At 43.7% G+C, this 27,646-nt stretch overlaps 1 protein-coding gene and 1 long non-coding RNA gene across 3 annotated transcripts in view; one reads left to right on the forward strand and one right to left on the reverse strand.

Moving 5' to 3' along the window:
- PDE4B (phosphodiesterase 4B) overlaps positions 1-27,646 on the reverse strand; it is a 382,092-nt gene that overhangs the window by 103,009 nt on the left and 251,437 nt on the right. For both annotated transcript variants that reach the window (XM_047788750.1, XM_047788751.1), the window contains exons 3-5: positions 22,113-22,149; positions 21,924-21,994; positions 8,711-8,760 (exon numbers count right to left, since the gene is read on the reverse strand). In XM_047788750.1, the coding sequence (XP_047644706.1) occupies positions 8,711-8,760; positions 21,924-21,994; positions 22,113-22,149 (158 nt within the window). The remainder of the gene's footprint in view (positions 1-8,710; positions 8,761-21,923; positions 21,995-22,112; positions 22,150-27,646) is intronic.
- On the forward strand, positions 1,796-27,124 carry LOC125132004 (uncharacterized). Its single transcript, XR_007136116.1, has 4 exons — positions 1,796-2,123; positions 3,914-3,967; positions 17,332-17,492; positions 26,517-27,124. It is a non-coding gene; the product is annotated as an uncharacterized LOC125132004 (long non-coding RNA).

A 27,646-nucleotide genomic window follows, 5' to 3' on the forward strand; every position in this document is an offset into this window, starting at 1 on the left:
GAGGGGGCAAGACGAAAGAGACACCCTCCTTGATGCTGCCTCTGCTTAGGAGGATCTGTCTTCTCTCCAAAGGGAAGCACTGGTCCAGCCTGTGCTGCTGCTGACTGCTGAGCTGTGGGTTGAAGAACCTGTACCCAAGCAGGTGTGTGCCCAGACCTGAACAAGTTTATTTACCTACAACGTAATGGGTTGTATAGCTGTAATAATTCGATCTGATAAAGTGAGGACCTCTCAGCTTTATGCAAAAGAAAACTCTCACTTGACTAAGGTCCAGTTTATCAGAATGCTAACTGGACCTTCTTCCTTGCAGTCTGCTTTTAAGAGAAAGAACCACACTTGCATTGAGTCCTCTTATATTTGGTTGCAGCTCCTTTTGGCCTCAGCCCTCCTAAGCTTCCCATGGTACGCCCTGGAGAATCCTACCTTCAGTTCTAAATCTATTTCCATATCCTCAGACTTTTTATGGTTTTGAGGGAAAGGATCTTTCCAAAACAGACTGCCTTCTAGATTGCATTGCTAGGAAAAAGAAGTCATTTAGAACCTTTTAGAAAGATCTCAACAAGGCTTTCTGTTTTGTTTCCTTACTAATACCAGTAGGTCAGGGCTCTCTTTTGTCACACGCTGAACACCTGCTTTGTGTAGGGTGCTGTGGAAGGGTATTATATGACACTAATGATACTGATACTAATATTGACACTTTCTAAGTGCCTGGAGCTTTTCTAAGTGTTTGACAGATGTTTATGTATTGAATCCTTCCAACCAACATGTGAAATATGTACAATATCCATTCCAATTTTGGAGAGGATGCAATTGTGACATGGTCCGAAGGTCACACAGTGGGGGAGCTAGGGTTTGGGGGAGACAACCTGGCTTCGGAGCCTTCACTGTTCATTCCTATGCACAGCCCTTCTCATTTAGTCTTTCCAGCAATCTTGTGAGATGGAATATTAAAATGCCCCATTTTCAAGATAAGAAAACTGAGTCTCAGAGAAGTAACTTATCTAAGGCTGGTCCATGATACCAATCGAATTCAATTCAGGAAACATTAAATGAGTACCTACTTTGTGCCAGGCTCTGTGCTAGGCACAAAGAACATAGTATAGTATGAGAAACTAGGCACATTTAGTTGTTTTCATTTTTTTTTTCACTTCATTTAAAACTGTCCTTTCTGAAGTGATGGATAATAAAGAGTTCACTTTGAGAGAAGGAAAGTCACATGTAGTCAAGATTAGCCAGGGATGCTGGCTATGTGCACGTGCCTGAGAGCTGGAAGATAGTTACACCAGCCTGAAAGAAAGCCAAATATGGGCTTCAGCTCCCTTCCAGTGCTTTCTGATTCTGGAATGAGCATTCCCTCATTTGTCTTTGTTCATTTCATAAACCTTTATTGAGCACATGCTCTAGATCTTCTGCTATAAATTAGGGATACAAAAAAAAAAAAAGAGGATTCGTACTTGACTCGGGACACTCTGAGATGAGAAGAGGATAAAATTAAAATGAAAAATACATTATGACTGGGTGGCTATACTGCACAGCAGAAATTGACATAACAGTGTAAATAAACGACACTAATAAAAATAAAATTAAAATTAAATAAAATGAAAAATACAGCACATTATGAAAAAGTGCAATAATTGAGATTTTGAGATAATAATTAAGATAATTGTTGAGAGTGGTTTGGGATGAGTTGAGGGGAGCACATCCAGAAGATGGCATCTATGCTGAGCTCTGAAAGATAAGAAATGTACTTTCCAGACAGGAATGGGGAAAGGAACTAGTACCTGCTAACCATATACTCTATATTAGGTTTTGAACTGCGACACATATTTAGTTCAATCCTGAATCCGGAATCCAAAAATCAGAGGGATTATAAAGAACTCCTTCACTGCGACAATGTAAGCAAATCCCTGTGCTGAATATGTGAATGACATTTTTAGGAAAGGGCAGCCCGGGCGAGGGAACAGCATGTACAAAGGCAGGGAGGCAAGAAGAGCCTGGGGTATTCGAGCGACTGTCTGTTAGGTGCAACTCAGCTATCCACTATGCTCGGGGCAGGGGTTAAAGGGAGAGATGAGGACAAAGAAGGATTTAGAAGCAAAATTCTGAGAGACTTTGCAAACCTGGTAAGAAGTAAGGAACTTATCTGGACGGTTAAAGATCGCTTGCTCAGCAAACAATATAACCATAACTGGATTTTAGAAGAATAATTCCAGTCGCAGAATGGAAGGTGGATTGAAGTGGGGGGGGGGGGTGAGGACAGTAACCTAAGCTGAAGGACCCCCCTCCCGCCAGGGTTAAGGTAGAGAAGGATGGAGCACGACACTAAGGGAGGGAGGATGGGAAGAAAACCAGGGGGTAAGATTGGAGCAAAGACCCCAAGAGCCAGCTGTGGGAGGTAGAGTGATAAAAGATGGTGGAGAGATACACAGAGCCAGGAATGTGGGGAAAGGCGCAGTGGTGGAGTCAGGAGTGGATCTGGGCCTCCGGATGAACCCAAAGGGGTTACTAAAGGTGGCTGGATGTCTGGCATTTCTGTGCCTACTTACTGATAAGCGTGTATACACACTTACTGATAAGGAGCGCAGGGAGTGAAGGGACAGGGTTAGGAAAGGCGATGAGCGCTAAGACCAGCATGGTGGATTCTGATAACCGGATTCAGAGAGAGCGCTCTGCTCAAGATGGCTCCCCGACTTTGTGCCTGGGGGCAAAGGCAGAAGAGTCCAGGTGTGAGGGCAAGATTTGGCTCTGACTCCTGGGCCTGTCCAGGTAAATAGAGTTGTCAGGAATACCCAGGAAGAGACAGATGTTTCCTGAAGAGCCCTCTATGACATGCCAGCGAGCTGCATGACCAGGCTTGAGGCTGGCAGCAGCTGGGCTTTGGGAGGACACAGGCACGTGGGCAGCCTCCTGCCTCCTGCGGGACTCTGCAGATGAGCCAACTGAGAGAAGTGAAGCTTTCTTCTCTGTCGCCTCCTCCACCCTTTGCTTTAGAGCCTGAGTGCCGAAGCACAGGGCAGGCTGCACAAAGGTTGATTCATAGATGGGGGGCTGCAGCTAGAAGTCACCTAGAAGCAGCAGAAAGGACAAATGTGCGTGTGCGTGTGTGTGTGTGCAGGACACTGTTTATTCAGGCAACGAGGAGACAATAGTTCATATGGGCAGACAATAGCGATTTGCCTAGATAATTTATGCCACCAAATAAACATCAGGATAGGCTGTGTAGAGCTAAAGGTGAGACACATTTTTTAAGAGTGGGGTGTCTCCCTTCAGAGTCTCAATGACAGGAGATGCTTTTGCACACAAAACATTCAGGCAACAATATCTAGGCATCTGCTCCAGCCTACTGTAACCAAAGAGAAAGAAAGGCCGGAACTAAAATGCAAAAGAAAGAAAGAAACTGTGTTTGGAGATAGGTCTGCTACAGTATAAACTTTTGCCTTTCCCTGGCTCACTGCTATAGCAAAACCTGATGGTTGTCTTTGTAAAAAACGTGTCTGTATCTAGGTCCCTGGCAGTGATTTGCCTCTGGGAGGGCCAGCAATCTATTTAATGACTCCATTGACGTCAATAGCATAACTGAAATACTTACTAACATGCATGATTCCAACTTTCAGGGGGGGTGGGTGGATGGTGTTTCTCAGCAGTGCAAAAACACGAAGTGGAACCAAGGCGGAACGAACTCCAGTCTTTAGGCAGCAAGTGAGAGATGAGAGGCTGTGGGTCTCCTCAGTTCCATTTAATACAAAGAAACATTCACACTAAATTTAGAAATTAATTTGGAAGTAGTGAAGTAGCCATTAATGAGCAGAGTATTATTTTTGGTAACCTTTGCTCAAGGGTAACATTTTAACTCTTCACACTTCAGTTGACTTGCTCATGTTTTTTTTTGCAACTTACCCTTATCTCATTTTAGGACACATGGAATACTTGCGAATCAATATAAACAGCTCAATGCTGGGGCTCTGAGGTAAGCTTATACAGGAGGGCTAATTTGAACAAAAGTAATCCCTACAAAACAACCATTTGGGGAAATACTCTCAGAACTACTGCAGCTTTTCCAGTGCATCTGCCGTGTTATTTTGTATGCAGACTGTCTAAACATTCGAGGTGAATAATTAAGGAAATTACCCCAATAATTCAGGCCACACAACATTCAGGAAAAGAAGAAAAAAACAATCTGATGTTTTTAGGCTTTTTTTTCTTTCCTTTCCTCTCTCTCTCTGTAATTCCCTCCAATTTCTCCTTTTGCGAGTGGCCGCAGCCTTTGGTAACAAGATTGATTTTATTAGTATTTGTTCATAAGTGTTGTAACCCTGCTTGACAGTTCTTGCTTAATGTAGAAACGGAGCAAATGTGCTGCTTGTGCTGGGCTTCATTTCCAGTCATCTGACTCAGATCACTCTCAGGCCATCACCGTGGCTCAGAGAGCCCTTTACTGCTGTACACACGGTCCCTCTCTCATCCTAGACTCTGGCTGCTCCGTCCAAGAATGAGAACCGAAGCAAGGTCATGACTTTCTGAATTTCTTAGGATCCCAGGTAACCCACGGAGCCTCTTGTCCACTCCTCAAATAAACGCTGCATCTGACACACCCACATGAACCTTTCCAAGAGGGATCGTGGTCAGCAACAGAGACACAGGAGGAACTCATACTGAGAAATAGGCTTCTGGATTAACCAGTAAAAAGCCATTTCCTCCCCAGAATGACCTGGAGGACACATATTAGAAGAAATGGATCCCCATGAGCACTAAAAAATATCAAGTCTGTTTCTCACTTAGGTCAACCTATTTCAATCTTACTGGAAAGCTCTATATTATCTCATCCTATTTCTCCGTACTTTTCTCGAAATATACCTAGTTGACTGGTGTTGAAAACCACCATGAGCCGAGGCTATGGATACCCAGGCTTTGAACCTGCAGTAGTCGAGCCTGAGTCCTCAAGGCATTTCTCGAGTCATCTTTGTGACATGGCTTGCTGACATTTCTAAGGACCCATGGCCTTGGGGGTTGTTCTTCATAATATCTGATCTGTGACATGGGTGAGGATCCTGCTCAGGACATGGATCAATGTATTTTGGAAGAAGAAAATTAGTACAGACTATTCCACTTCACTCATTGTTTTGGCTGCTAGAATGTTTCCATATATGATGCATATTATTAAAAATCAAGTTGCATTTGTAATCATCAGAAGTGCTGGCCATTAAAAGGAATATTCTCCTATTTTGCAAAGCAAAGGAACACTTTTTAAAGTCAGTGAACACTTGATAATTTATTTCCTTTCAGTAAATTCTTGCACGACATACTCATGACCAGTACTGAAATGCATGCAAAAGCCAGGAATAGGATGGGTGGGAAAAGTGGGACGATTACCCTACACATAACACACACACACACAAACTGACACGTACTGATTTTCCTGAATCATCTTTTTTTTTTTTTTTCTGTTGAAAATAGTTTTAGGGCCTGAAATCCTAAGAATTATTTCAATTTACCACTTTGAATGTGCACAGATGATGGAACCCAAGTCCCTGCCTTGTTTTGGAGTGTTCTTTGTTCAATTCTATTTTTTTTCCTTTCTGTTCCAGTTCTTACGCATCACGTAGATAAAGCCTGGAATTCATGCTTGTGAAAAGGCAAAATGTGATAAAAATTGAGATGCTCATTAAACTCCAGAGCATTAACATTTTCAACACCCCCAGGGGGATTTACTACTCTTTCTCCTTACCATGGGAGCATATGATTTCCACATTGCTGTATTTTCTAGGCTTTAAATTCCCAATTACTTTACTCTGGCTTTCCTATTTAAAGTACAAAATGCCAACTTTTTTGACTGAACTCTTTTTGTTCAAAATCTATATGACCATACCAATAGAGAGAATTATATAGTGCAGTTATAAAGTGTGTTTCAAACTTCTTTCAATTTCAATGCAATAGCTGATTTTAACATTAAAAAAAAAACACACAATTGAATATTTTCCATAACCATGCAGATAAAATATTGACTCATTATTAAAGTTTTATTTATGAGTATTTTCCTTAATGTAAAGTCCCCAAACTTTACGTAGTTCCCCTGGTCAATGTACTCTTCTTTCTACTATGTGAAAATAAGTATGCTAAAGCATTTTAAGTGATAAAGAGATGAATCAGGTAGACAGGCTCTGCCTTCACGGAGCTCCAATGGAGCACGTATAAGCCACAGATTGATTCTAGTATATCCTAGAATGGAATTCTTCCCATAGCACAAAAAAAGGGAGCAATTATACTGATTTAAAAAAAAATTGGATGCCTTTGCAAAAAAGGGAAATTTGTGCTGTAGCATGAGAGCTGAAACGAATAAGCTTGTTTAAACAGTGAGGAAAAGGTACTGCCCACTGAGAGATTTGCTTTGATTTTCCCCTTGAATTATTTCAGTTAATGACCAATTTGTAGGAGCGAATGTATCAATTTAACCACGGTTTCTGATAATTAGCTTTTTTTTTTTCTTACTCAATGAATTTATTACATTTGCAGTTGTACAATGGTCATCACAATCCAATTTTATAGGATTTCCATCCCACAACCCCAGCACATCCCCCACCCCGCAAACGACAATTAGCCTTTAAAATGGATTGCATTTCCTTCATTCAGATGCATTTTCAAAAAAGCTGTCTCTCTGAAACATGCTTTTTATAGAAGAATAGAGTTACCTAAGTCAGCCAGGCTTTCCCAACAAACTGGATTGTTGTTAAATCTTTTTAAATGATTGAGGTTTCTTGCATCTTTTATCTTAGATTTCAATGGAAATGCATGAGTTCAACATCAATGCTAATAAAGAAAAACCTGATCTTACTATCATGATAAACCATCTTTTAAAGCAGCACCCCACCTTTCCATTTTTTGGTGTGCTGCGAGCCACTTATTTTTCATTCCCCTTTAAAGTTTCTATTTAAACACACCTCTTTGTCATATGCTGATAAATATTAAAATAACAGGAAAAATCTGCCTGACTTATTTAAGCTGATAATAAGAACAAAACACAGGATGTGTGTGTCCTCCTTCCTTTTTTGACTGTGGTTAAGCGTTCAGAAGGTTTTGAAACCTATAATTACGTAATAATTGGTATCGCTACATTCTCTTCCCAGTGAAAAGCCAGGATTTTTTGTAGTTTGCTGCAACGACAGACAAAAACAAATTGCCTAAGTGGTATTGTCATTTCTTTGCTCCATTGTTTTAAAAGAATTTAGCAAAAGACTCTAGTTGCCAAGCTGTAGTTACTGTGCCAATAATCACAACATGATCTTTCCAACAGCATCGTTGGCTAATGAGCTAATTTATAGAACCATAAATATCACATATTCTCCCCATGTTTGTCAGTACTTATTACAAGAAAAAGAAAACATCGTTTAAATATTCCCATTGCTATCAAAAGCATCTTAGTAACTTTGGCTAATAGAAACGGGAGTGACTGTGGCTCACACAAGATGATGAAATGACAGGAGTTTCGAAACCACCTGCTTTGATCTCCAAGTATGTAACACCAGTTAGATGTTAAGACACTCTATTTACTCAGTTTCTTTTATAAAACTTCTAAAGGAAATAGTACATGGATAGAGTACAATTTTCTTCTGTTTCATATCATGGGGGCTCTTAGAGGTAAACTTGACTTTCCTTCATGCCTTCCCTTTACTTTTATTCTTGTTCTCCATCTTTCTCTCATAAAAGTATTTTTTAAAGCATGTACCATAAATACCTCAGAAGCTAATGAACCAATGAAACCGACCGCCTTAGTGCTCTTCTTTTAAAACTTAGACTTTTGCATTCTTTCTGCTATACATATCATGGCTCTCACACCAGCAAGAAAACACAGCATCTGAGGAGGGACAATCATAAGAATAAAGCGAAGGGAAACACAGAAGCCTATGAGGCAACATTAGGTGTTAGATGGAAACACAGAAGCCTATGAGGCAACATTAGGTGTTAGGTGATCTCAGCATGAGTTCATCTGACTTGTTTCTCCTGTAGTTCTGCTCAAGTCCATTGCCATACTAGTGGGGCAGAATCAAGAGGAAAAACTCCATTTTGCACTTTTAAAAAGGTCGCCTGACTGGTTGCATCTTATGGCAAGAAGAATTTATGTTAACAAGTCTCCAAGATGTTCCTTCAAGGCAGCCCTTCCTCTCGGCCCTTCCACATGAAAAGCATAGGCACAGTACTGAAAAAGTGAGAGGTTAGGTTTCCTTTTAAAAAACACCTTTGAGGAACGAAGTTGGATGACCTCCAAGAGAAATGATTTGTGACCTGGAAAGAGCGTTTGGTTTCACACCTGGAAAGGATGCAGATTCAAGTGGGATGTACAGTTGACGCTAAGAGGAAAACCACTAACATTCACTGCGGGGCCCTGGAGCCCGTGTGGGGACACCTGGGCCTTTGAGGTTAGCTTTCCTGGAGTTCCGTGGGGCCGGCAAGCTGAGGTCAAAGTTGCACCCCTGCTCTTCTTCTGGGAAGCAGCATGACCACACATCCATCACATTCTGAGAGCCTAGGCATGCAGACGATGGGAAAATGATTGAATACCGACTTTCATTTGGTTTTACATGGAGCGAGGTTTCCAGTCTGCCTTTGACAAGTCACCCAGAGACACACTTGGAGGGCCAAGACTGGACAAACAAATGCTATTCTTCTACCCCTTATTATTTTGCAACATAGAGATAAGCCTTCTGACACAGCTTACCTGGAAGGTTGACTCTGGAGACGGGAGGCTGGCTGGCAGCTGGAGACCTCCTGTGGAGTGGGAGAGAAAAGAAGGCTTGAATCTCTGCATGACTACATCTCCCCGCACCCCCATGAGCACGGAGGAGTTTTCCAGGTCAGAAAGAGCTATCAAGTGACATAATGCTGCCTCCGGAAGGCAGGCTCCTGTAACGCGGGTCGATGACCGCAATTCTCTCACATCCAGATGGCCTGGAATTTCCCTCTGCACAGCCTGCTGGATGCTCCAACCCTGCAGAAGGAAGTCGTTGACTCCAGGTCCCTAACCAGCCCTTCTGTTTTAGGGCCTCCCTGCCCCAGGAGGCCCTCTGAAGACTAAAGGCTTGCTCAGAAATGACACCAAATATAATAGTGAATTGCAAATCCTTGGGGCAGTGCTGTAGAAAGTTACAGCCAGGGGAGCCCTTAGAGCTTAATCAGTCCAGGTCTTGTATTTCTGCCTGAGACCCAGAAAGGTGAAGTCACTTGTCAAAAATCACATAGCCACTAGGCATTGTAATCCAGGTGGCTTCACTCAGGGAAAGGTCTTTTCATGGTACAGCTGGGCATTCCTTATTCTACATGCTCAAGCAAGCCTGCTCAAGTCAAGAGGCAAATGAAACAAGCAAACAAATGCATGCTCCACAAACACTGGGGTTCCTTCTTCTTTTCTTTCTTGTCTTCCTTTCTTCCTTCTTTATTATCTCCCCCAGCCCCAGTCCCAACCCCAATTTTCTTGCTGCTCTTGCCATTCTTTTCATGTTTTGCCAGACTCTCCAGGATCCCCAAGAGCATTGCTGGAGAGCCTCCCAGAAACAGTACCGAGCAGCAGTCCTCAAAGTTGAGGGTGCACGGAATCACATAGAGAGCTTAGTAAGACACCTTGCTGAATCTTACTTGCATTCTCTGCGCTATCGGAGCTGTGAGCTTGAGAGTTTGCTTTGCTAACTAATGCTCAGGTGGTGCTGATGCTGCAAGCCTGGGGACCACATTGCAGAACCACTGTTGTAGAGGGCTATCTGTCCCTCTAAAGAGAAACAGGATGTTAGCAATGAGCAAGCGAGGAGCACACGAGGCCAGTGCCTCTCAAACACGGATGCCATTTGATCACTTAGGACGCCATTGAGAGTAAGGTTCCTTTCCCCATTGCCAGAGGGTCTATGTCAGTGTCTCTGGGACAAGGCATGGGGAATCTGTAATTTTTATTTACTTATTTATTTTTTGGTCTTTTTTGTCTTTTTTGTTGTTGTTGTTGCTATTTCTTGGGCCGCTCCCGCGGCATATGGAGGTTCCCAGGCTAGGGGTCCAATCGGAGCTGTAGCCACCAGCCTATGCCAGAGCCACAGCAACGCGGGATCCGAGCCGCGTCTGCAACCTACACCACAGCTCACGGCAACGCCGGATCCTTAACCCACTGAGCAAGGGCAGGGACCGAACCCGCAACCTCATGGTTCCTAGTCGGATTCATTAACCACTGCGCCACGACGGCAACTCCATGGAATCTGTAATTTTTAAATTTCTCTGTGAATTCCGACGCACAGACACATTTGGGAAGGATGCCAAGTTCTAAATGGCCGAGAAAGGGGTTGCAAAGGAAGGGTTTCCCTATCAGTGAGGCCACAAAATTATTTTCCTAGGTTTTAAGTGATGCAAATCCATCTTCTGGCCTCTTAGGGGTACTAGAGCTACGAGGTAACAATACCTTATAGTTGCAGGTCTAAGGAACAGGTTCACATTTATCAGTCCTTTACTAGCTGGGTGATTCTAGGCAAGGTAATTTTTAAACTCTCCGTGGCATGAAATCCCCATGTGTGATACAGGGAAGGAAATTTTACCTCCCCTTCTAGGTTCTTCTGTTGGGTCTATTAATTAACTTGACATAAGACAGATTAACAGGAGAAAAAGACATTGAACTGCATACCTAAGGGAGCCCCATAAGCATAGGAGACCCAAGGGCACATGGAACAGCTGAGAGAGCCATCCTGAACTGTGGAATGAAGTGCGAGCCTGGGGCTTCAAAGGTAGGAGGGTCCCTCACAGGCCAATTAAGAAGGGCAGATGTATTCTAATTAGATGTTTGCCCTGCTGTACAGATGGGGGATTCAGATAAAAGTTATCTCTGGTAAGAGGACTCTCCCTCTGGGCCAGGTCCCCATCTAAAATTATTTTAGGTAGTTAAGGCAGAGATAAAGGTTTCCTTCCATCGGCAGGGTCTTGACTGCTTTCAGCTCCACGTGGTCCAGGTGCCAAAGTGGCATTTGTAGGATGGCCTGTTCTCCTCCCCCTCAGGGGCAAGGGAAGGGACCTGCCATCCACTGGGTGCTTTTCTCTACTAGGCGCTGGGCTTGGAACTTCTGCACTTTCATCGGGAGTGGTATTGCCTCATTTTAAGGAGAAGGAAACTGAAGCTCGGAGAAGTTAAGACATATGCCAAAGCACACGTGGTTCGAAATAGCAAGGTCAAGATTCAAACCCAAGTTTTTCCGAATCCAGAGTGCATTCTCTGCGCTATCCCATCTGCTGAAAACACCTGCATGAATATTGAGAGCTGTTTTTCAGAAAAAATTAAGAGATTAAATTCCCAACTCCTTCGTCTGGCATTCAAAGTCTGCTCTTTGGCCTCACTATAGGCTTACATATGCCAACCACTCAGTACATACTTTTTTTTGTCTTCTTGGGGCCACACCCATGGCATATGGAGGTTCCCAAGCTAGGGGTCGAAATGGAGCTGTAGCCACTGGTCTACACCACAGCCACAGCCACCCTGGATCAGAGCCAGCCACATCTATGACCTACACCACAGCCCACGGCAATGCTGGATCCTTAACCCACTGCATGAGGCCAGGGATCGAACCCATGTCCTCATGGATAGTAATCGGGTTCAGTACTGCTGAACCACAACAGGAACTCCCTCAGTAAATACTTACTGAATGTAAGAATGAATGAATGGGAGTTCCCGTCATGGCTCAGTGGTTAATGAACCCGACTAGGAACCATGAGGTTGCCTGTTCGATCCCCGGCCTTGCTCAGCGGGTTAAGGATCCGGCATTGCCATGAGCTGTGGTGCAGGTCGCAGACACAGCTCGGATCCGGAGTTGCTGTGGCTCTGGCGCAGGTCGGCAGCAACAGCTCCGATTAGACCCCTAGCCTGGGAACCTCCATATGCCCAGAAAAGGCAAAAAGACAAAAAAAGGAATAAATGAATGAGAGAAAGAGTTAACTTATTCTAGGTCAAGTTCAACCTTGACCTCTTCCTTTTCCTTGAACGTGTGCTCTCCCTTTCCTGACACTGTTCTGGTCCTTCCTCTGTGAAGGATGCTTTCCCTGCACAAATCTGCACATTTAAATACCACCTCCATTCTGTAATATTGCAGTTTATGATTAGGAATATGTATTTGGTCTCTGGCTCCATTCTTTTCACAGAGCTCCTAAAACGCTTGGAGTTTCCCAAGGGAGGAAAGCAATCTAGGCGTCTTTTGTTATGTTAACGTGGTGCCTTTTGCAACTAGGTAACCTGAGGAGGGGGCTGATTGACAGGGGACCCAACCACCTGATTGGAAAGTTTGAACTTTAGGCCCGCCCGGAACCTCTGGAAGGCAAGTTCAATCTCCCACGGCCAGAGATTGAATCAATCATGCCTTTATAATGAAGCTTTAGGAAAGATTAGGTTGATGAACGCATGGAGATTCAGAGAGCGCGATACACTCAGAGAGCACAGAAGCTCTGAGCTCCTTTTCACACACCTCCCTGTGCATCGCTCCCATCTGGCTCTTCTTGAGTCGTATCCTTTTATAATAAGTCAGTGATCTAGTTAATTGAACCGAAGGAGGGGGTCGTGGGACACTCCAACCTATAGCCAGAGGGTCAGAAGCCCAGGCAGGAACCTGGACTTGTCACTGGTGTCACTGGTGTCTAAAATGTGGGTGTGTGTTTGTGGGAGTGGGGGATGTTGGAGGGGGTGGTCTTGGAGAAATCTTTGGGATCTGATATTATCTCTAGGTAACTAGTGTCAGAACCAAATTGAATTACAGGACACCCAGCTGGTATCAGGGGATTGCTTGCACGTACGGGGTGGGGTGGGGGAGCCAAAAACAAAACAAAAACAAAAACCCCCAAACAACAACAACAGTATCAGAATCATTCCTTCGAAGATCAAAAGCCACCTTCTGGAGTTCCCGTGGTGGCGCAGTGGTTAACGAATCCGACTAGGAGCCATGAGGTTGCGGGTTCGGTCCCTGCCCTTGCTCAGTGGGTTAAGGATCCGGCATTGCCGTGAGCTGTGGTGTAGGTTGCAGACGCGGCTCGGATCCCGCGTTGCTGTGGCTCTGGCGTAGGCCGGTGGCTACAGCTTCGATTCAACCCCTAGCCTGGGAACCTCCATATGCCGCGGGAGCGGCCCAAGAAATAGCAACAACAACAACAACAACAACAACAAAGACAAAAAAAAAAAAAGACAAAAAAAAAGCGCCACCTTCTCCAAAGGATGCTGTTGGAGGGGAGCAAAACTTGCTACCCCAAAAATGTGTCCTCCTCGCATGCGATTATTTCAAGCTGAAAAGGCTCAAAAGACAGAGGAAGAAACTTTGACCTTTCCCTTAACTCCAGAAAGAATGTAAATACAGGCCGGTGCTATCACCCTGCAGGTAACTGTAGCATGAACTCCACGGTGGAACCCAGCAAAGTCTGTTGGTTAAAGTTCTACTCTCTGTGCCATTGTCTCCACAAGGTCCAACAAACATTTATTTTCCAGAGGTTTGCTTTTCCATTTCCTTGTCAACTGCCTTCTTTCCTTTAGAAGATCCAGACCCCTACCCCACAATATCCTCTTTTGCTTTTTGCTGATAATGGTTTTTCAGGTGAGGGAGCTATTTTGGCATGGTATGCAGGATCCCCGGGGTCTCTCCCGTGTATACGTGTTGTTACACTTTTGTTTCACTCTCTCCTGTCAATCTGTCTCAGGTCAACTTATTTATTTATTTATTTTTGTCTTGTTGGGGCCACACCCGCCGCACATGGAAGTTCCCAGGCTCCAGGATGAATCAGAGCTGCAGCTGCCAGCCTACACCACAGCCACAGCCACTCTCCATCCGAGCTGCATCGGTGACCTACCCCGCAGCTCATGCAATGCTGGATCCTTAACCCACTGAGCAAGGCCAGGGATCAAACCCACATCCTCTTGGATACTAGTGGGGCTCGTTACCACTGAGCCACAATGGGAACTCCTGTCTCAGGTCAGTTTCATTCTCAGACCAGCCAGAAGAACCTAGAAGGAAAGAAGAAAATGTCTTCCTTCCCCAAAACATCATTCTCTTGGCCAAAAAGTGATCCCGCGTCTAATCTTTCTTTGTACCTTCTGGTTATTTCCTCATGTTCCAACTCCTGTGGACCATTCCATCCCCACTCCTCATCTATGACCCAGTCCTGGTGGGGTCCAGTTCTGCCCGCTTTCTGCATACCCTTCGCAGGACCTACCAAGTAGCCTGGCAAAGAGGAGGAACTCCATAAACACGGGGAAACGGTCGATGGAATGAACCACTGATATGAAAATGACTCGAGGTGCCAGATACCACACAACTGTTTTCTCTGGGTTCCTTTTCTTCAACAGTCTTGGTGTGACATACTCCTCATGGTGCCCCAGACACAGCATGTACTGTTGCTGGGTCTTTTGCATATATTTTGCTCAGGTGATCACTTTTTTCTCTGTCTCTGTCTCTCTTTTTTTTTTTTTAACTTTTAGCTTTTATTTCATGTTGGAGTATAGCTGATTGACAGTGCTGTGCTACTTTTCATGTGTACAGCAAAGGGATTCGGCTCTCTGTCTACATACATCCTCTCCTTCACATGTTCTGGGACGTCTCGCTGCATCACCTCCTCAGAGGAGCCTTCCCTCCCTTGACTGGTCATTGTCTGGGCTGCTCCTACTTTCCTAGGCTTGCTCCACCCTCGTGCTGTTCTTATTACAATCCCCGGGAGTTCCCGTTGTGGCGCAGTGGTTAAGGAATCTGACTAGGAACCATGAGATTACAATCCCCGTTCACCTGTCTGTCTCATCAACTTGCTTGTGAGAAATTTAAGCGAAGAAAACACCTCATTCATCTTTGCAACTTTGCAATTGGCAAAATCTTTGGTACAATACTGGCAGTCAATAGGTATGGATCAGAATAATACTACATTTTTAATACTTTGATTTTACCTATCTTCCTGCATTCCAAAGACTTTTGTGAAAAAGAGGAAGGAGATAGGAGAGAAAACCAAAGACGGGAAAGAGGAGAGAGGAAGGGGGAGGGAGGAGAGGAGGGAGGGGAAGGAGCGGGAAGGGAAGGACGGACGGAGGGGAGGGATAGGGAGGAAGGGAAGAAGAACGAAGGAAGAAGGGAGGGAAGAAGGGAGGAGGGAGGGGGCGGAAAGGGTAGGGAGGGAGGGAGGGAGGGAGGGGAGGGAGGGAGGGAGGGAGGGAGTGTAGGGCGGAGGGAGCGGAGTGGCAGGAAGGAAGGGAAGGAAGGAGGAAGGAGAAGGAAGAACCTTCCGTCCTTCATTCTCTATTCCGTCCTTTCCCTTGTTCTCTATTCCTTCCTTCCTTCTCCTTCCTTCCTTTCTTCCTTCCTTCCTTCCTTCTCTCTCTCTCTTTCTTTCTTTCTTTCTAACAGCCACACCCATGGCTAGGAGTTGAATCAGAGCTGCAGCTGTCATAGCAACACGGGGATCCAAGCTGCATCTGCGACCTACACTGCAACTGAGGCAATGCTGGATCCTTAACCCACTGAGCAAGGCTGGGGATCAAACCTGCATCCTCAGGGAGATTATGTTGGGCTCTTAAGACACTGAGTCACAATGGGAATTCTTATAACTGCTCTTAATAGCACTGCTATGCATAGCACCTGATTCTCTTAATGACACCTTGAAAACTACACAACTTACATAAATACATTTGCCCCAAGAGTTAATTTTGAAAATGTAGCTTTTATTTAGAGTTGTTAATTCAGGTAAGCATCTGGGTGTGTAAGCCTTGGAAAGGGGATTATAAAGGTTTACCACTTTTTCTCAAGACCTGGTGCAAAGAAGAAGCTCAACCCATTTTAAGTGAATGGATGACGTCTGAAAGCTGCATTATTGCTTGCAGGGCATGAGAATACTAAGGAGAAAACTGTAATGGATGCCGGAAGAAAATGGCATTGGTTGCCTGTGATGGGTCCAATGGTCCCTAACTTATGGAAGAATCATAAGAAGTTATACGCCTGGGTTGTAAAGATGGTGATATTAATAGGGAGAATAATATGGCTTCAACAGCTAATACTTTCCAGCCCCAAATAGCACAGTGGAAAAAGACCAGACTATGAATAAGAAGACAGGAATTCTAATCCTGGTTCTGGCACCTTCCAATCCTATAGCCCTGGGCAACTCATTGAACTTCTGTTTCTTCCTCACTTCGGAAGAACAGGCAGCAACTAACATTTACTGCTAATTTACAATGTGCCAGCTCCTGTGTGAGAGGTTTTACATATATTTCTTCCCTTACACTGAGGAAATGTGGCCAAGTTCTTTCCAGCTCTGAATGTTCAAGATTTTATTATTCTCAGCTAATTTAAATCCCATGCCAAAGGACACAACGCAATGAAAGACACTTCAGATATACACTGAAACAATTCAAGTGGTTATTAATTCTTTCTTAGCGACGTCATGCAGCTTGATCAAATTATGCTTTGGAAGAATGTTAACAGCGATTGACGTTCCACCATCTGATAGCCATGATCTGTGATGTTAGAGAGTCGGGTGATAGGGTTGGGGTGGCGGGGGGGCACCTCTTTGCTCCCAACTCCATTCCCTGGTTATGGTTCTGCTGAATGGTAGACACGCTCCTTCATGTGTGATTTCACCATCAGTCTGTTTAAAGCCTGTAAATGCTTTAGGGGTGCTTAACTGAATTAACAACTCTAAATGAAAGCCACATTTTCAAAATTCCTGTGAGAATGGAAATATAGGTTTGAATCTGAAGCCAAGACACACAAGTCCAACCAAGCATCCCTCAACAGAACATTCCATGGAAAGGCAAAAAAAATCACCTCAGTGGGAATTTTGAGATTTTTACCCTTTGGGTGGTAAAGCTCAGACAGACAATGGATCACTTTTATGCAGACCAAAGAGTCAAAAGATAAAGGAAATCATGACTTATGAGAACTATAGTTCTATGTGGGAGTTCCTTTTCATATTTAAAAAACACACGATCCAGATGTCTCAGGAAAACCATTCCAAGGACATAATTGTGGATTGAATGTCACTTTTAAGGCAAGGAGTGGCATTCTGGGACCCCAGTCAAATAGCCCAGAAAGTAACTTCTGAGTTCCATGAATCTCACAGTTTCAGTTATTGAGATAGGTGAGTATCAGGGTTGGGATGGGAGGGAGAATGCTTTTAACCTGATGGATCCATTCCTGGCAGATATTCTTGCCTTCAGTTGTCTTTCTTTGAGGGTATTGGCTATCTAGGGATAGAATGGAGTGCATTACACGGACCCTCAGTTTTCCAGCCAGCTGCTGCCAGGCTGCTTCACTTGTTCAAGTTCGGTTCTCACCTTGGGCTACACTGAGGCCATCTCCTCTCCCTTAGGTGAAGCTCTAGTGGTGGACGTTGGCCTGCCTTGAACTTTTGTAGTTGGTGCTGCTTTTAAGGAAGACCTTGAACTCAACAGGAGGATCAGCGCTGTACCAACAATATGGCTATGGATTTGGGAATAAGCATTAGATGCAACTATCCACCGCTGGAGATTGGTGAGTGTATGTTGGGTGCGTGTGGTTTGGACCAGAGGTGCCACAGAGGGCCAAGATTTGGTGGGTGGTCCTCATCCAGAGTGTGAGAATCAGCTCTGGATGAGCTCTATATGGTGACTGTGGTCTTAGGGTACTCTGACTTGACAACCATGAAGATTTCTGGGGCTCAAAACCCTTGAGGCTATGGAAAAATCTGATTCTCCAGAAGGTAGCTCCACTTGGACAGCCTGTTAGTCAGCAGGGTTAGGCTGAATTCCCCTGATGCTGTACTAGGGGAAGGACCTCGGAGTCCTTGCTAGAAAACCAGGAGCTGAAAACATCCCACCATGCCACCTTTGGCCCCGCTTCTCCCTGGAGCTGTGCAGTGGCCTTGAGTGTTGCTATGCTGCAGAAGCCTGAGGACTGTATCCTTCCTAATCCCTTCCTCCCCATTTATGATTGCCATCATCTTGGTCCACTCTTCATATTGTAATTTCTGAAACACTCTCCTAGCCCATGTCTCTGCTTCAGGCTCTCTGACCTCTAGCTCTTCCATAAGTTCTTCTCAATGAATCTGTTTCAAAGCCTTCAGAGATTCTGTGTCATAACTCAAAAGACCTAATAGGTGTAGGACATGGAAAGACGTGAGATAATAGAAAACATATACACTGGTCTTTGGCCCTGCTTCCTGGCACAGTGTTTCTAAAACCCCTGTCATTTCCTAAGTAGTAAGAGCACTCAGAGCATGTTTTGTGCTAATGAGGTGGCTCTGGTGGGGTCCTGGTGACTCCTGGATGGGGGCTGGTCACCAGAAACCCCAAGCCATGATTAGAAGCTCAGAATTTTCAGCCCTATCCCTCATCCTCCTCACGTCTATGTGAAAAGCCAGCAAAAATATCCTAATAGCATGGGGTTCAGAGGGCTTCCTGCTGGCAAACACTTCCATACCAGGAGGGTGATACACCCCAACTCCATGGACAGAAGCTCCTGTGCCTACGCCTTCTTAGACTTTGCCCTATGAATCTCTTCATCTGACTGTTCATCTGCATCCTTTATCATATCCTTTAATATACTGGGAAACACAAATAAACTAAGAAACATGAGGCTTCTGTGAGCTGCTTGAGCAAATTAGTAAAACCTGAGGAAGGGGATCATTGCAATCTAGAGCTGATGGGTCAGAAGCTCAGAGGCCAACTTGAGCTCACAACTGATACCTGAAATGTAGAGTGGGTGGTGGGCGGTCTTGTGGGACTGAGCCCTTAAGCCTTAAGCCTTGTTGCTCTCTCCAGGTAAAGAGTATCTGGATTGAAATAAATTGTAGGACACCCAACGAGTGTCAGACATCTGCTCATGGTTGTGGGGAAAAACGTCCCTACCTCGGAAGGGAAATACTGAGCTTTCCTTACAGAAGAGCTCTGCAAGAGGGTCAGGATGCCCGGTTTCAAGACCATCCCTGCTCATCCCCAGAGGTGAGCTCTTCCTGCACTAGTCACTGAATCTCCCTGAGCTTGTTTCCTCATCCATAGAGTGGGGGCAACACGCCTGTCACAGATATCATTCATGGTGATGATACCTGAGATAACAAATATGAAAACTCCAAAGTGTTATTTACACTGTTTCTGGATTTGGCAAGAGAAAGGCAACTATCACTTGTAATAGCTCATATTGGTTGAGCACCTACTATGTGCTCCATGCTGTTAAATGCTTCACAAATGTCAACTCATTTTCATCCTCAGAACAACCCTGCTTCACAGACTGGGAAACTGAGCTCTAGAGAGGTTAAGCCACGTGCCCAAGTTACATAATTTTCAGTTGGTAGAACTGAGGTACGAAGCCAGTAAATAAAATTCTAGAGGTCCTATTCTGTAAAGAGAAAAAAGGTGGGGAAATGGAAAAGATCCCTTCTGAGAAAATAATTTTCTAAATATCTGGGGGTCTTTCTCCAACACTTATGAATTCAGAGGTCCAAATGCATGATGATACGGATGCATGATGAATACTTATGGAACACTCACTTTGTGTCAGGCATTTTGCTACTTCTTAGAAAGTCAAGGAGAAATAAATGTAATTTTCAAGGGGCCTAGTGGTGGTGTTGGGGGGAGATCCATACAGGATTTGTATGGATTTGTATGGCCCCAGGGTGCTCTGGAGCCATGGGAGGTGTGTGGGGGGTGATGCTCAAACTCGGCGGGGTCGGGGAAGCATCCTGAGGCAGGTGACACAGAGGTGTGTTATAAAAGTCCGGGTTGGTCGATGCAAACTATTATATTTAGAATGGATTATCAATGAGATCCTACTGTACAGCACAGGAAATGATACCCAATCTCTTGGGATATAACATGATGGAAGCTAGTGGAAGAAAAAGAATATATAAATATGTACAACTGGGTCACTTTGCTGTATGGCAGAAAGTGGCACCACGTTGTAAATCAATTATACTTTAACAGTTAAAAAAAAGAAAATGAAAGACGTGTAGGAAATCCCTGGCAGGTGAAGAGAGATACTTTAGGAAGGAAGAATCGCGAGTCCAGGATTAGGACAGGGAAGAGAACATTCAGGGAACAACTAGGCCACAAAGGTTAGGATCTCGTGATCCCGTGTGGCCAGAGACCCAGTCTGACTGTACCCCTCCATAGGCCCTGGCACTTCCCATTAGAATGTAAGCCCCGAAGGGGCAGAGAATTGGTCTGTTTTGGTCACTATTATAGCACTAGTACCTGGTACAAGGTGGCACGCAATGCATATTTGTTAGGTATGTACATATATGTGTGTGGATGAATAGTCCCCTAAATAAATATTGGTTGAGTGAATTATTTAATAAATGAATAAACAAGGAGCATCCCTGCAAAAGAGGCTGGGCAAGCCTCTAGCGTTCCTGTATACGGCATCCACTACAAAGCCAATCCATTACCCATCAAACTCAAAAGTTGCATCACGAAGTGCCTTGAGGCACTTTTAAACAATTAAACTTTGTCTTCATGGCAAGCGTGACTCACTGAAGTGCTCCAAGCTGCAGAGTGACATGGTCAAAGAGCAAGTGAGAACAATTACTTTGGTGGCAGTTCGGAGAATAATTTAGCGGCAAAGAGACCAGGGAGGGAGAACATGTCGTGGGGTATGTAGGACCCTCTTGCAGGAAGCTCAGTGAAGAGGGAGAGAAGAGTGGAAGGAAATGTAAGCTTTCAAAGCAGGGTTTCCTCTCACTCTTAACAATCCTACTCAATAAAATTCGGATAAAAGCAAAATAGGTGGTTGACGAATAATTTCAAAAAGACTGGAGAAATAGGGGGTCCCAGAGTGAACACCCATTTAGAAACATCAGCAGATTTAGGATTTGGCCCTGGTGCCTCTTTAATCTATAGTGTGGTTGTTAGCAACTTGCTGGATTTCTGAGGGCCTGATTTCTCCTTCAGTAGAACAAAGAGCCTGAATCAACTCTCTCAAAATTCTCTGGCCCCATCATTCTAAGATCACTGATTCTATGACCTTCTTATTCCCGTGATAGATTTTTAAATTGCTGGATAGGAGTTCCCATTGTGGCACAGCGGAAACGAATCCGACTAGGAACCATGAGGTTGCAGGTTCGATCCCCGGCCTTGCTCAGTGGGTTAAGGATCTGGCGTTGCCGTGAGCTGCGGTGTAGGTTGCAGACGCAGCTCGGATCTCATGTTGCTGTGGCTGTGGCATATGCCGGTGGCTACAACTCTGATTAGATCCCTAGCCTGGGAACCTCCATATGCCTTGAGTGCAGCCCTAAAAAGACAAAAAAAAAGGCAAAATAATAATAATAATAAAATAAATTGCTGGATAATGAACTGCATAGTACCTAGACCCACAGATTGAAATGATTTTGGAGGAGAAGGTTACAGCAGTTTTATCAAGTTCAAACCTTTTATTTTAAAGAAGAGGAGACTCAGGTTCAGCAACATTCGTTGAAATGCTCCAGCTTCTGTAGTTAGTTAAGGAGCAAAAAAGAAGATAATTCTACTCTTGTTCATCAAATTGCATACACCTGTTTATATACTGTCAAAAAATAGACAGCTTGAACTTGAACTTTTAGAGCTTGTAATCTTAAGTTTGAACCTCTGAACACATCAATATCTTATTCCAAAAGAAGGTGAATAGAATTTATGGCCTTTATTGATGTGTATTCATACTTTCAAGTAGTAAACACAGAGGAAAAAAAGCACACCTCATTTACTGAACTCCTGTCTACTAGATATTAAAGGTACAAAGATTAGTAAGATCTCTAACATCTTAGCACCTCTAAAATACTATGGTGCTCCATCCCATTTTCAAATTTTACCATGTACCCTAACCTCGCTGGGAGAGAAACTTTCCATGCGATAGTGGGTTTTGTATGTTTGTTGATTGGTTGGGTTTTTTTTAGGGCCATTTAGTGTTTCACCTTTATGGGAGGGATTCATAACTCCACAGACAGTGCATGCTTACTTGTTGGATGTTCCATGAAGGTTTGTCAGGACGGTGAAGTTGTTTCTCACACTTCGCAAGCTGGCGAGGACCTACGAAGAAAAGGTTTCCGTGGTTAAGGAACAAAAGGAGAGCAATGGCAGGTTCAGAGGCCACGCGTTGAAACTAGAGGGACGGAGGAAGAGTGAGCCTGGCCAGCATGACACATACCTGGGCAAAAGGCGTCACAATCAAGTCATCGCCGTGTCTGATGAAAAGAGAGAAAAGAAACGTTTTAAAACATGTCACTGTGACATAGGAGCTGTGATGTCATACTTTATCAGTGTTGGTACCATAAATGTTATACTCAACTTAAATGTTGAGTGTAGGGACGCAACCTACGCTTACCATATACATTATGTCACAAACGTTACATCCCTTCTGCCTGGCTATAAGGCAGGGCGTTTTTAGGAGTAGATGGGGATTTCAGGGACTTGGGAAAAAAAAAGAAAGAAAGAACACCAAGTTCATGGCTCCTGGATTTACAGTGGCTGCACATGAAAGCACTTGCAAGTAAGCATATAGCTTCGGGGTATATTCCCATTAACTAGCAGACCCAGAGTACCGGAATTCAAAGCGATTTGTGAATTTGGGTTGCCAGAGCCAGGAAATTCAAAGGGAGAGCTGCTCACAAGCACACACAGAGTTGGAAAAAATGGCATAACAGTCTGGATAAAGGTTAACTTTGGATTTCCTGGCTTTTGTTGATGTGAACCACATCCTTCGTGCCATTTAAACACAGATTTCTGTCTGGGAATCCCATTACTTTTTGTGCTTCATACAACTTTTTTCTTAAAGTACCCAAGGAAAAGCTTTTAAGAGAGTGTAGGGGGGCAACCTACTATGACCACATCCTTGTCTCTCACTTTGCCACAAAGCGCTGATTAAGCTGAACCTGAGGTTACGGAAATCTGCACTCAGGAATAGCCAAAACCGTGTTTTCAGAAATACACGCTCTCTCTGGCACACGCTTGGATAAATCTTCTTAAGCCCACACTCAGCAAGCTCGCCATTAAATTCATTAGAAGACACGCTGGCCTGAGTTGCAGACACAATTAGGCCGGTTTGCCATCATAGTGGGAATCACAGTAGCCACATAGAAGGTGGTTGGTAATGAGTTTCCTTTACGGGTCATCTTCTCTGTCCCCAGGATCACCATACAAATGTGGCACCTTATTCGTTAACTATGTGGGAGCAACTGGTGATGATTAAGCACCTGCCTGGTACCGCGCATTACCTGAGACTTAGGAATCCAGGGTTGGATAACACCTGCATCCTGTGTGCCCCTTCTCTAGGGTTGGCTTTTACTTTGGGGTCTTATTTAGCACATTATTTTCCTTTCTACCTTGGTCTTTAGCTAGAAGCCCCCCTTTAATTTCACCTAATAAACTTCCGGTTTGTACAAGGACTAAGTGACGATAAAAAGAACATTGACAAGAGAGAAAGCATCCTTTGAGTGATGACCATCTGTCTGGCTCTGCGTGAAATCTCATTTAATTCTTGTAACAAGACTTGAGGCAAATACTCTTATTCCCATTTTATGGATGACATCAAGGCTCAGAGCAGGTAAGCAACTGCTTAACTAGCACATCGCTAATACCATCTGATTCCAAAAAATGTGCTTTTAACTATTGTCTCCTATTTTATGAGGACCCCGTGTTGTGGATTGAATAATAAGAATTCATGATCCTCTCAAATTTAAACATCATAGGGAAGACAGAAAAATATTCAAAACACTGTAGTAGATATCAGAAATATAGAATGAGAAATATCAGCAATTGATACTTCATGGGGTGCAAATGAGAAGTGACAATTACAGAGGAGACAAAGAAAAGGCTTGATGGAATGGGTGGTGTTGGAGATGAACTATAAAGGGCAGGCTTTAAAAGGCGTGCATGGTCTACAGCAGAAATGGACAGAACATTGTAAATCTATAACTGTAATAAAAAATCTAAAAAAATCACAAATTAAAAAAATAAAATAGTGGAAAGAAAAAAATGAAAGGCGCGCATGGTCAAGGCAACTACGGAGAACAATGCAAAAACAAATGCACAGGAAGTATGGAACACTGAGATGCCCTGTGGCTGTTTGGGTAGAGCTGAGCGCACAACAGAAGCCTGTAGAAGGTAAGACTTGAAGGCACTATCTTAGCCATCATAGCCATAGTATGGACATCGTGGACAACAGCTGTGGAGTCAATGCTTAACTCGTAAGGAAAAATGAGCCAGTGAAGGTTTTTAGTCAGATGTGAGAATAGAAAAATGCTTTAGAACGTGAAGCACTATGGACACCAGGAGATGGATGGGAGAGAGGACAGAGCCAGGAAGAGCAGCTGGGGGACATCGCAGTCATTCAGATGAGAAGAAATTGGCAAGGCCGAGGGAGAAACAGGAAGAGACCATTGGAGGAGACCCTGAACGTCTTGCCAAGGACTTGACACTTAATTGGATAAGGGGTCATAAAGAAACAGTACTTTCAGTTTTAAAAATGGGTATCTGGGAAAATAGTGAAGTTGTGAGTCGAAATTAACAAGTGAGGAGGTGGAGAAGACACGTCACTTTCCCACATGCTGAGTTCTAAGATCCTCCTTGATATCCTGGGGGAAAGAGCAAGTGGGGAGCCTAAAACATGCGGCTTAGAGCTGGAGATTTAGGATTTACCTACACTGATGGGGGCTGTTAAAGCAATGGCAGGGCGTGGCTTCCTGAAGTGGGGGCATAAAGAGGAAGAACCTCAGGGTTCTTGCAGGCGAGCCAAAATGAGAGACAGAATAGAGTTAAGAGAGGAGCATCTGTGATAAGCATAGGGAGGTAAACTCTTACAAGAAAGACCCCTTCCCAAGCTATTTTTTGGAGACGAACTTTGAACGGGTGAAATACAGGGCTATTTGTTCAGATGTCTGCTGTGGAGTTCATGCTCTTCAGAAGACATCGGGGCGAGCTGGGGATAAGAGAACAGAGTTAGAGTTAAGAAGATCATCTACGGCTGCTGGATTTTTGGAGTCTAAATGCCCAACAAAAGATATATAATAGAAGCAAGGTCATACGTATGTAGTACCTAAAGCTTACATATTGTTGAGTAAATTGAGAGTTACTAAAACTATACAAACTAATGACTAGAGGGTTTTATAAAAAATAAAAACAAACAACAACAACAACAAAAGCATTAAGAGAAGCACCATGTCAAAATGACTTTACCATTATGCAACTCTGGAAGTCTAGGAGAGCAGGACATTCAGAGGCAAGAGATGAACATGCCAATCCCCAGCCCTGGGTCCCTTAAAGAATTTGAACTGTAAAAGCTAATGACCACATCAGATAGTAGCTGCTAGAAAAATGATCAGATAATTTATAGATAATTCATAGCAAGAAGAGGAAAGAAACAAAACAAGACAAAACTCCTATTTGAGTATAGCCAGATTATTTACAAAACTATTCTAAATTTTAAAAACCTTAATTTGACTTTTATTAATAATAAAATGGCATGAATGAACCACTTGATTGGTTATGAAAACTGCTGTGCTTCTTCGTTTTCCAAACCAGCAGAGAGGGCAGTGCCTCTGAGGAACAAGGCCAGATATTCAGAACCATAGCAAGAGCACCATCTAGTGGCAAAACTAGCACATTACAGCACATTACAATTTTGTAGGATAATTGGAAGATGAGAAGCCTGTGAATTGAGTGTAGGTCTGCTCTCAACAATAAATGCTTTTCTGGAAAGCAAACATGCCACTTCCTACTGTTATACTCTGTACTTTATCAGTTTGACCTTTCTCTGTTTCATACCTACACATAGAATTTGATGTGCAGTTTTCTTGTAATACTGATTTTAGTCTGTCTTAGAAACACACTATTGCAGTTGAGAGCAATGCTTTTGGACTAAACAAGCACGGGTTTGTTTCTCAGCTGCACTAGCACTAACTATGAGACATTAGGCAACCTCTATGCCTTAACTGCTTCATCTGCAGAATGGGGTGTTGTGATAATTAACTACTCTTATAATGTGCTTGGCACATACAAGCATTTATTTTAAATTTTATTTTATTTATTCAGTTATAGTTATTCTTATTAGTAATAGGTATCATTATTATTATAATTAAGGAATTGCATGTCTATCGTACCAGCTGATGAGAACTTCTTAGGATAGTCATTTCTGCCCCTATGACAGTGGAGAGAACTAATATTTATACTACACTTTATATTTACAAGTCACTCTCATGTACCTTATTTCATGTGATGAGAGAATGTTCTTGACATCAGAGAGGGGTTAAGCACCTATCTTGTTGTTCAAGCCCGAACCCTCTCTACTGCCAACCACCAATCCCTGTGGATCCTAACTTGCAAGTATGTATTAACTGCCTGCAGGTTCTGCTCTAATGTGGATCCCCATCCTCTACTAGGTGGATTACCAAAGCCACCTCCCACATGGCTGTCACTTGCCACGGTGCTAGGAAGTGTGATGGCTGTAAGTTTAACTCCAGTCTTAGACATGCCCCTGTAATTTTTGGTCATCCATCAATACACAGGTCTTCAACTGAAGTGGGCTCTTATTTCTGCTTTTCCTCTTCGTTCTCAGGTCTCATTTCCCTTGACTGCTCTCTCCAGAGGCCACTTACTCCTCACACCATGGCGGCTTTGGAAAATTCTTTGTATGATAAGCCTTTGCAAATAGGATAAGCAAATGAAGGACACAGGGATCTTCCTTCTCTGTGGCTTTGCAGATGGAGAAGTCAAAACTTGTTCCTGTCCAAGGTGGTTCCCGCCACAGTTTGGGGCAATGTAACTGGCCTCACCAGTTTCCCGTATTTGATATTCCCATTGGGGAATTCGTACCTTGGTGTACAAAGGCGCTACGTCAAAGATGACTATTACACAGGAACTGAAGAGGAGCCAATGCAGGATTGCTGCATCCAAGAAAGCGTCTGCAATTTCCTTTCGGGCTCTAATGATGATCTTGTTTTCTTTACTAGAAGGTCTTATTTGAATCTCTCTTTTGTACTGTATGCTAAAGCCACTTTTCACTTTCCATTTACATTTTTACGCAATATCTTTTTACTCATTCTCCCCACCCATGTTTCTCCTCCTTAGAGAGTTCAGATGAGAAATTGTAAAAAGCTAGTGTTGTCTCCACTGTTAAGACTGAATGCTGAGGGAGGAGTTCCCATCGTGGTGCAGCGGAAATGAATCGGACTAGGAACCATGAGGTTTCGGGTTCCATCCCCGGTCTTGCTCAGTGGGTTAAGGATCCGGCGTTGCGGTGGCATAGGTCATAGATGTGGCTCGGATCCTGAGTTGCTGTGGCTGTGGTGTAGGCAGGCAGCTGTAGCTCTGATTAGGTCCTGAGCCTGGGACCTCCATATGCTGCGAGTGCAACACTAAAAAGCAAAAAAAAAAAAAAAAAAAATTGCATGCTGAGGAATTATGCAAAGTTTTCCACCTCTTATGCAAACTTGTGACTGTTCCGTGCTGGATACAACAGGCTCCTGAGCAGAGAACATGCTGCAGCCCCTCCCCAGTGGACTTCACATCAAAACTCTCGCCTTATCATTGTCCTTCTTTTTCTTGGCTTTATGGGTAGAAGCAGGAGAAGCAGGAAGAGGCTCAGGGGCTGCTATTCCTCCATTTATTTCAAGCCATCCTGAAGACTAATAATCGGGTGAAATAGCTTTGAAAGCATGACTTCAGTTTGGCTCAAGATATCTGTGT

The sequence above is a fragment of the Phacochoerus africanus genome, chromosome 8 (assembly GCF_016906955.1).
Source record: "Phacochoerus africanus isolate WHEZ1 chromosome 8, ROS_Pafr_v1, whole genome shotgun sequence".
NCBI classification, from domain to species: domain Eukaryota; kingdom Metazoa; phylum Chordata; class Mammalia; order Artiodactyla; family Suidae; genus Phacochoerus; species Phacochoerus africanus.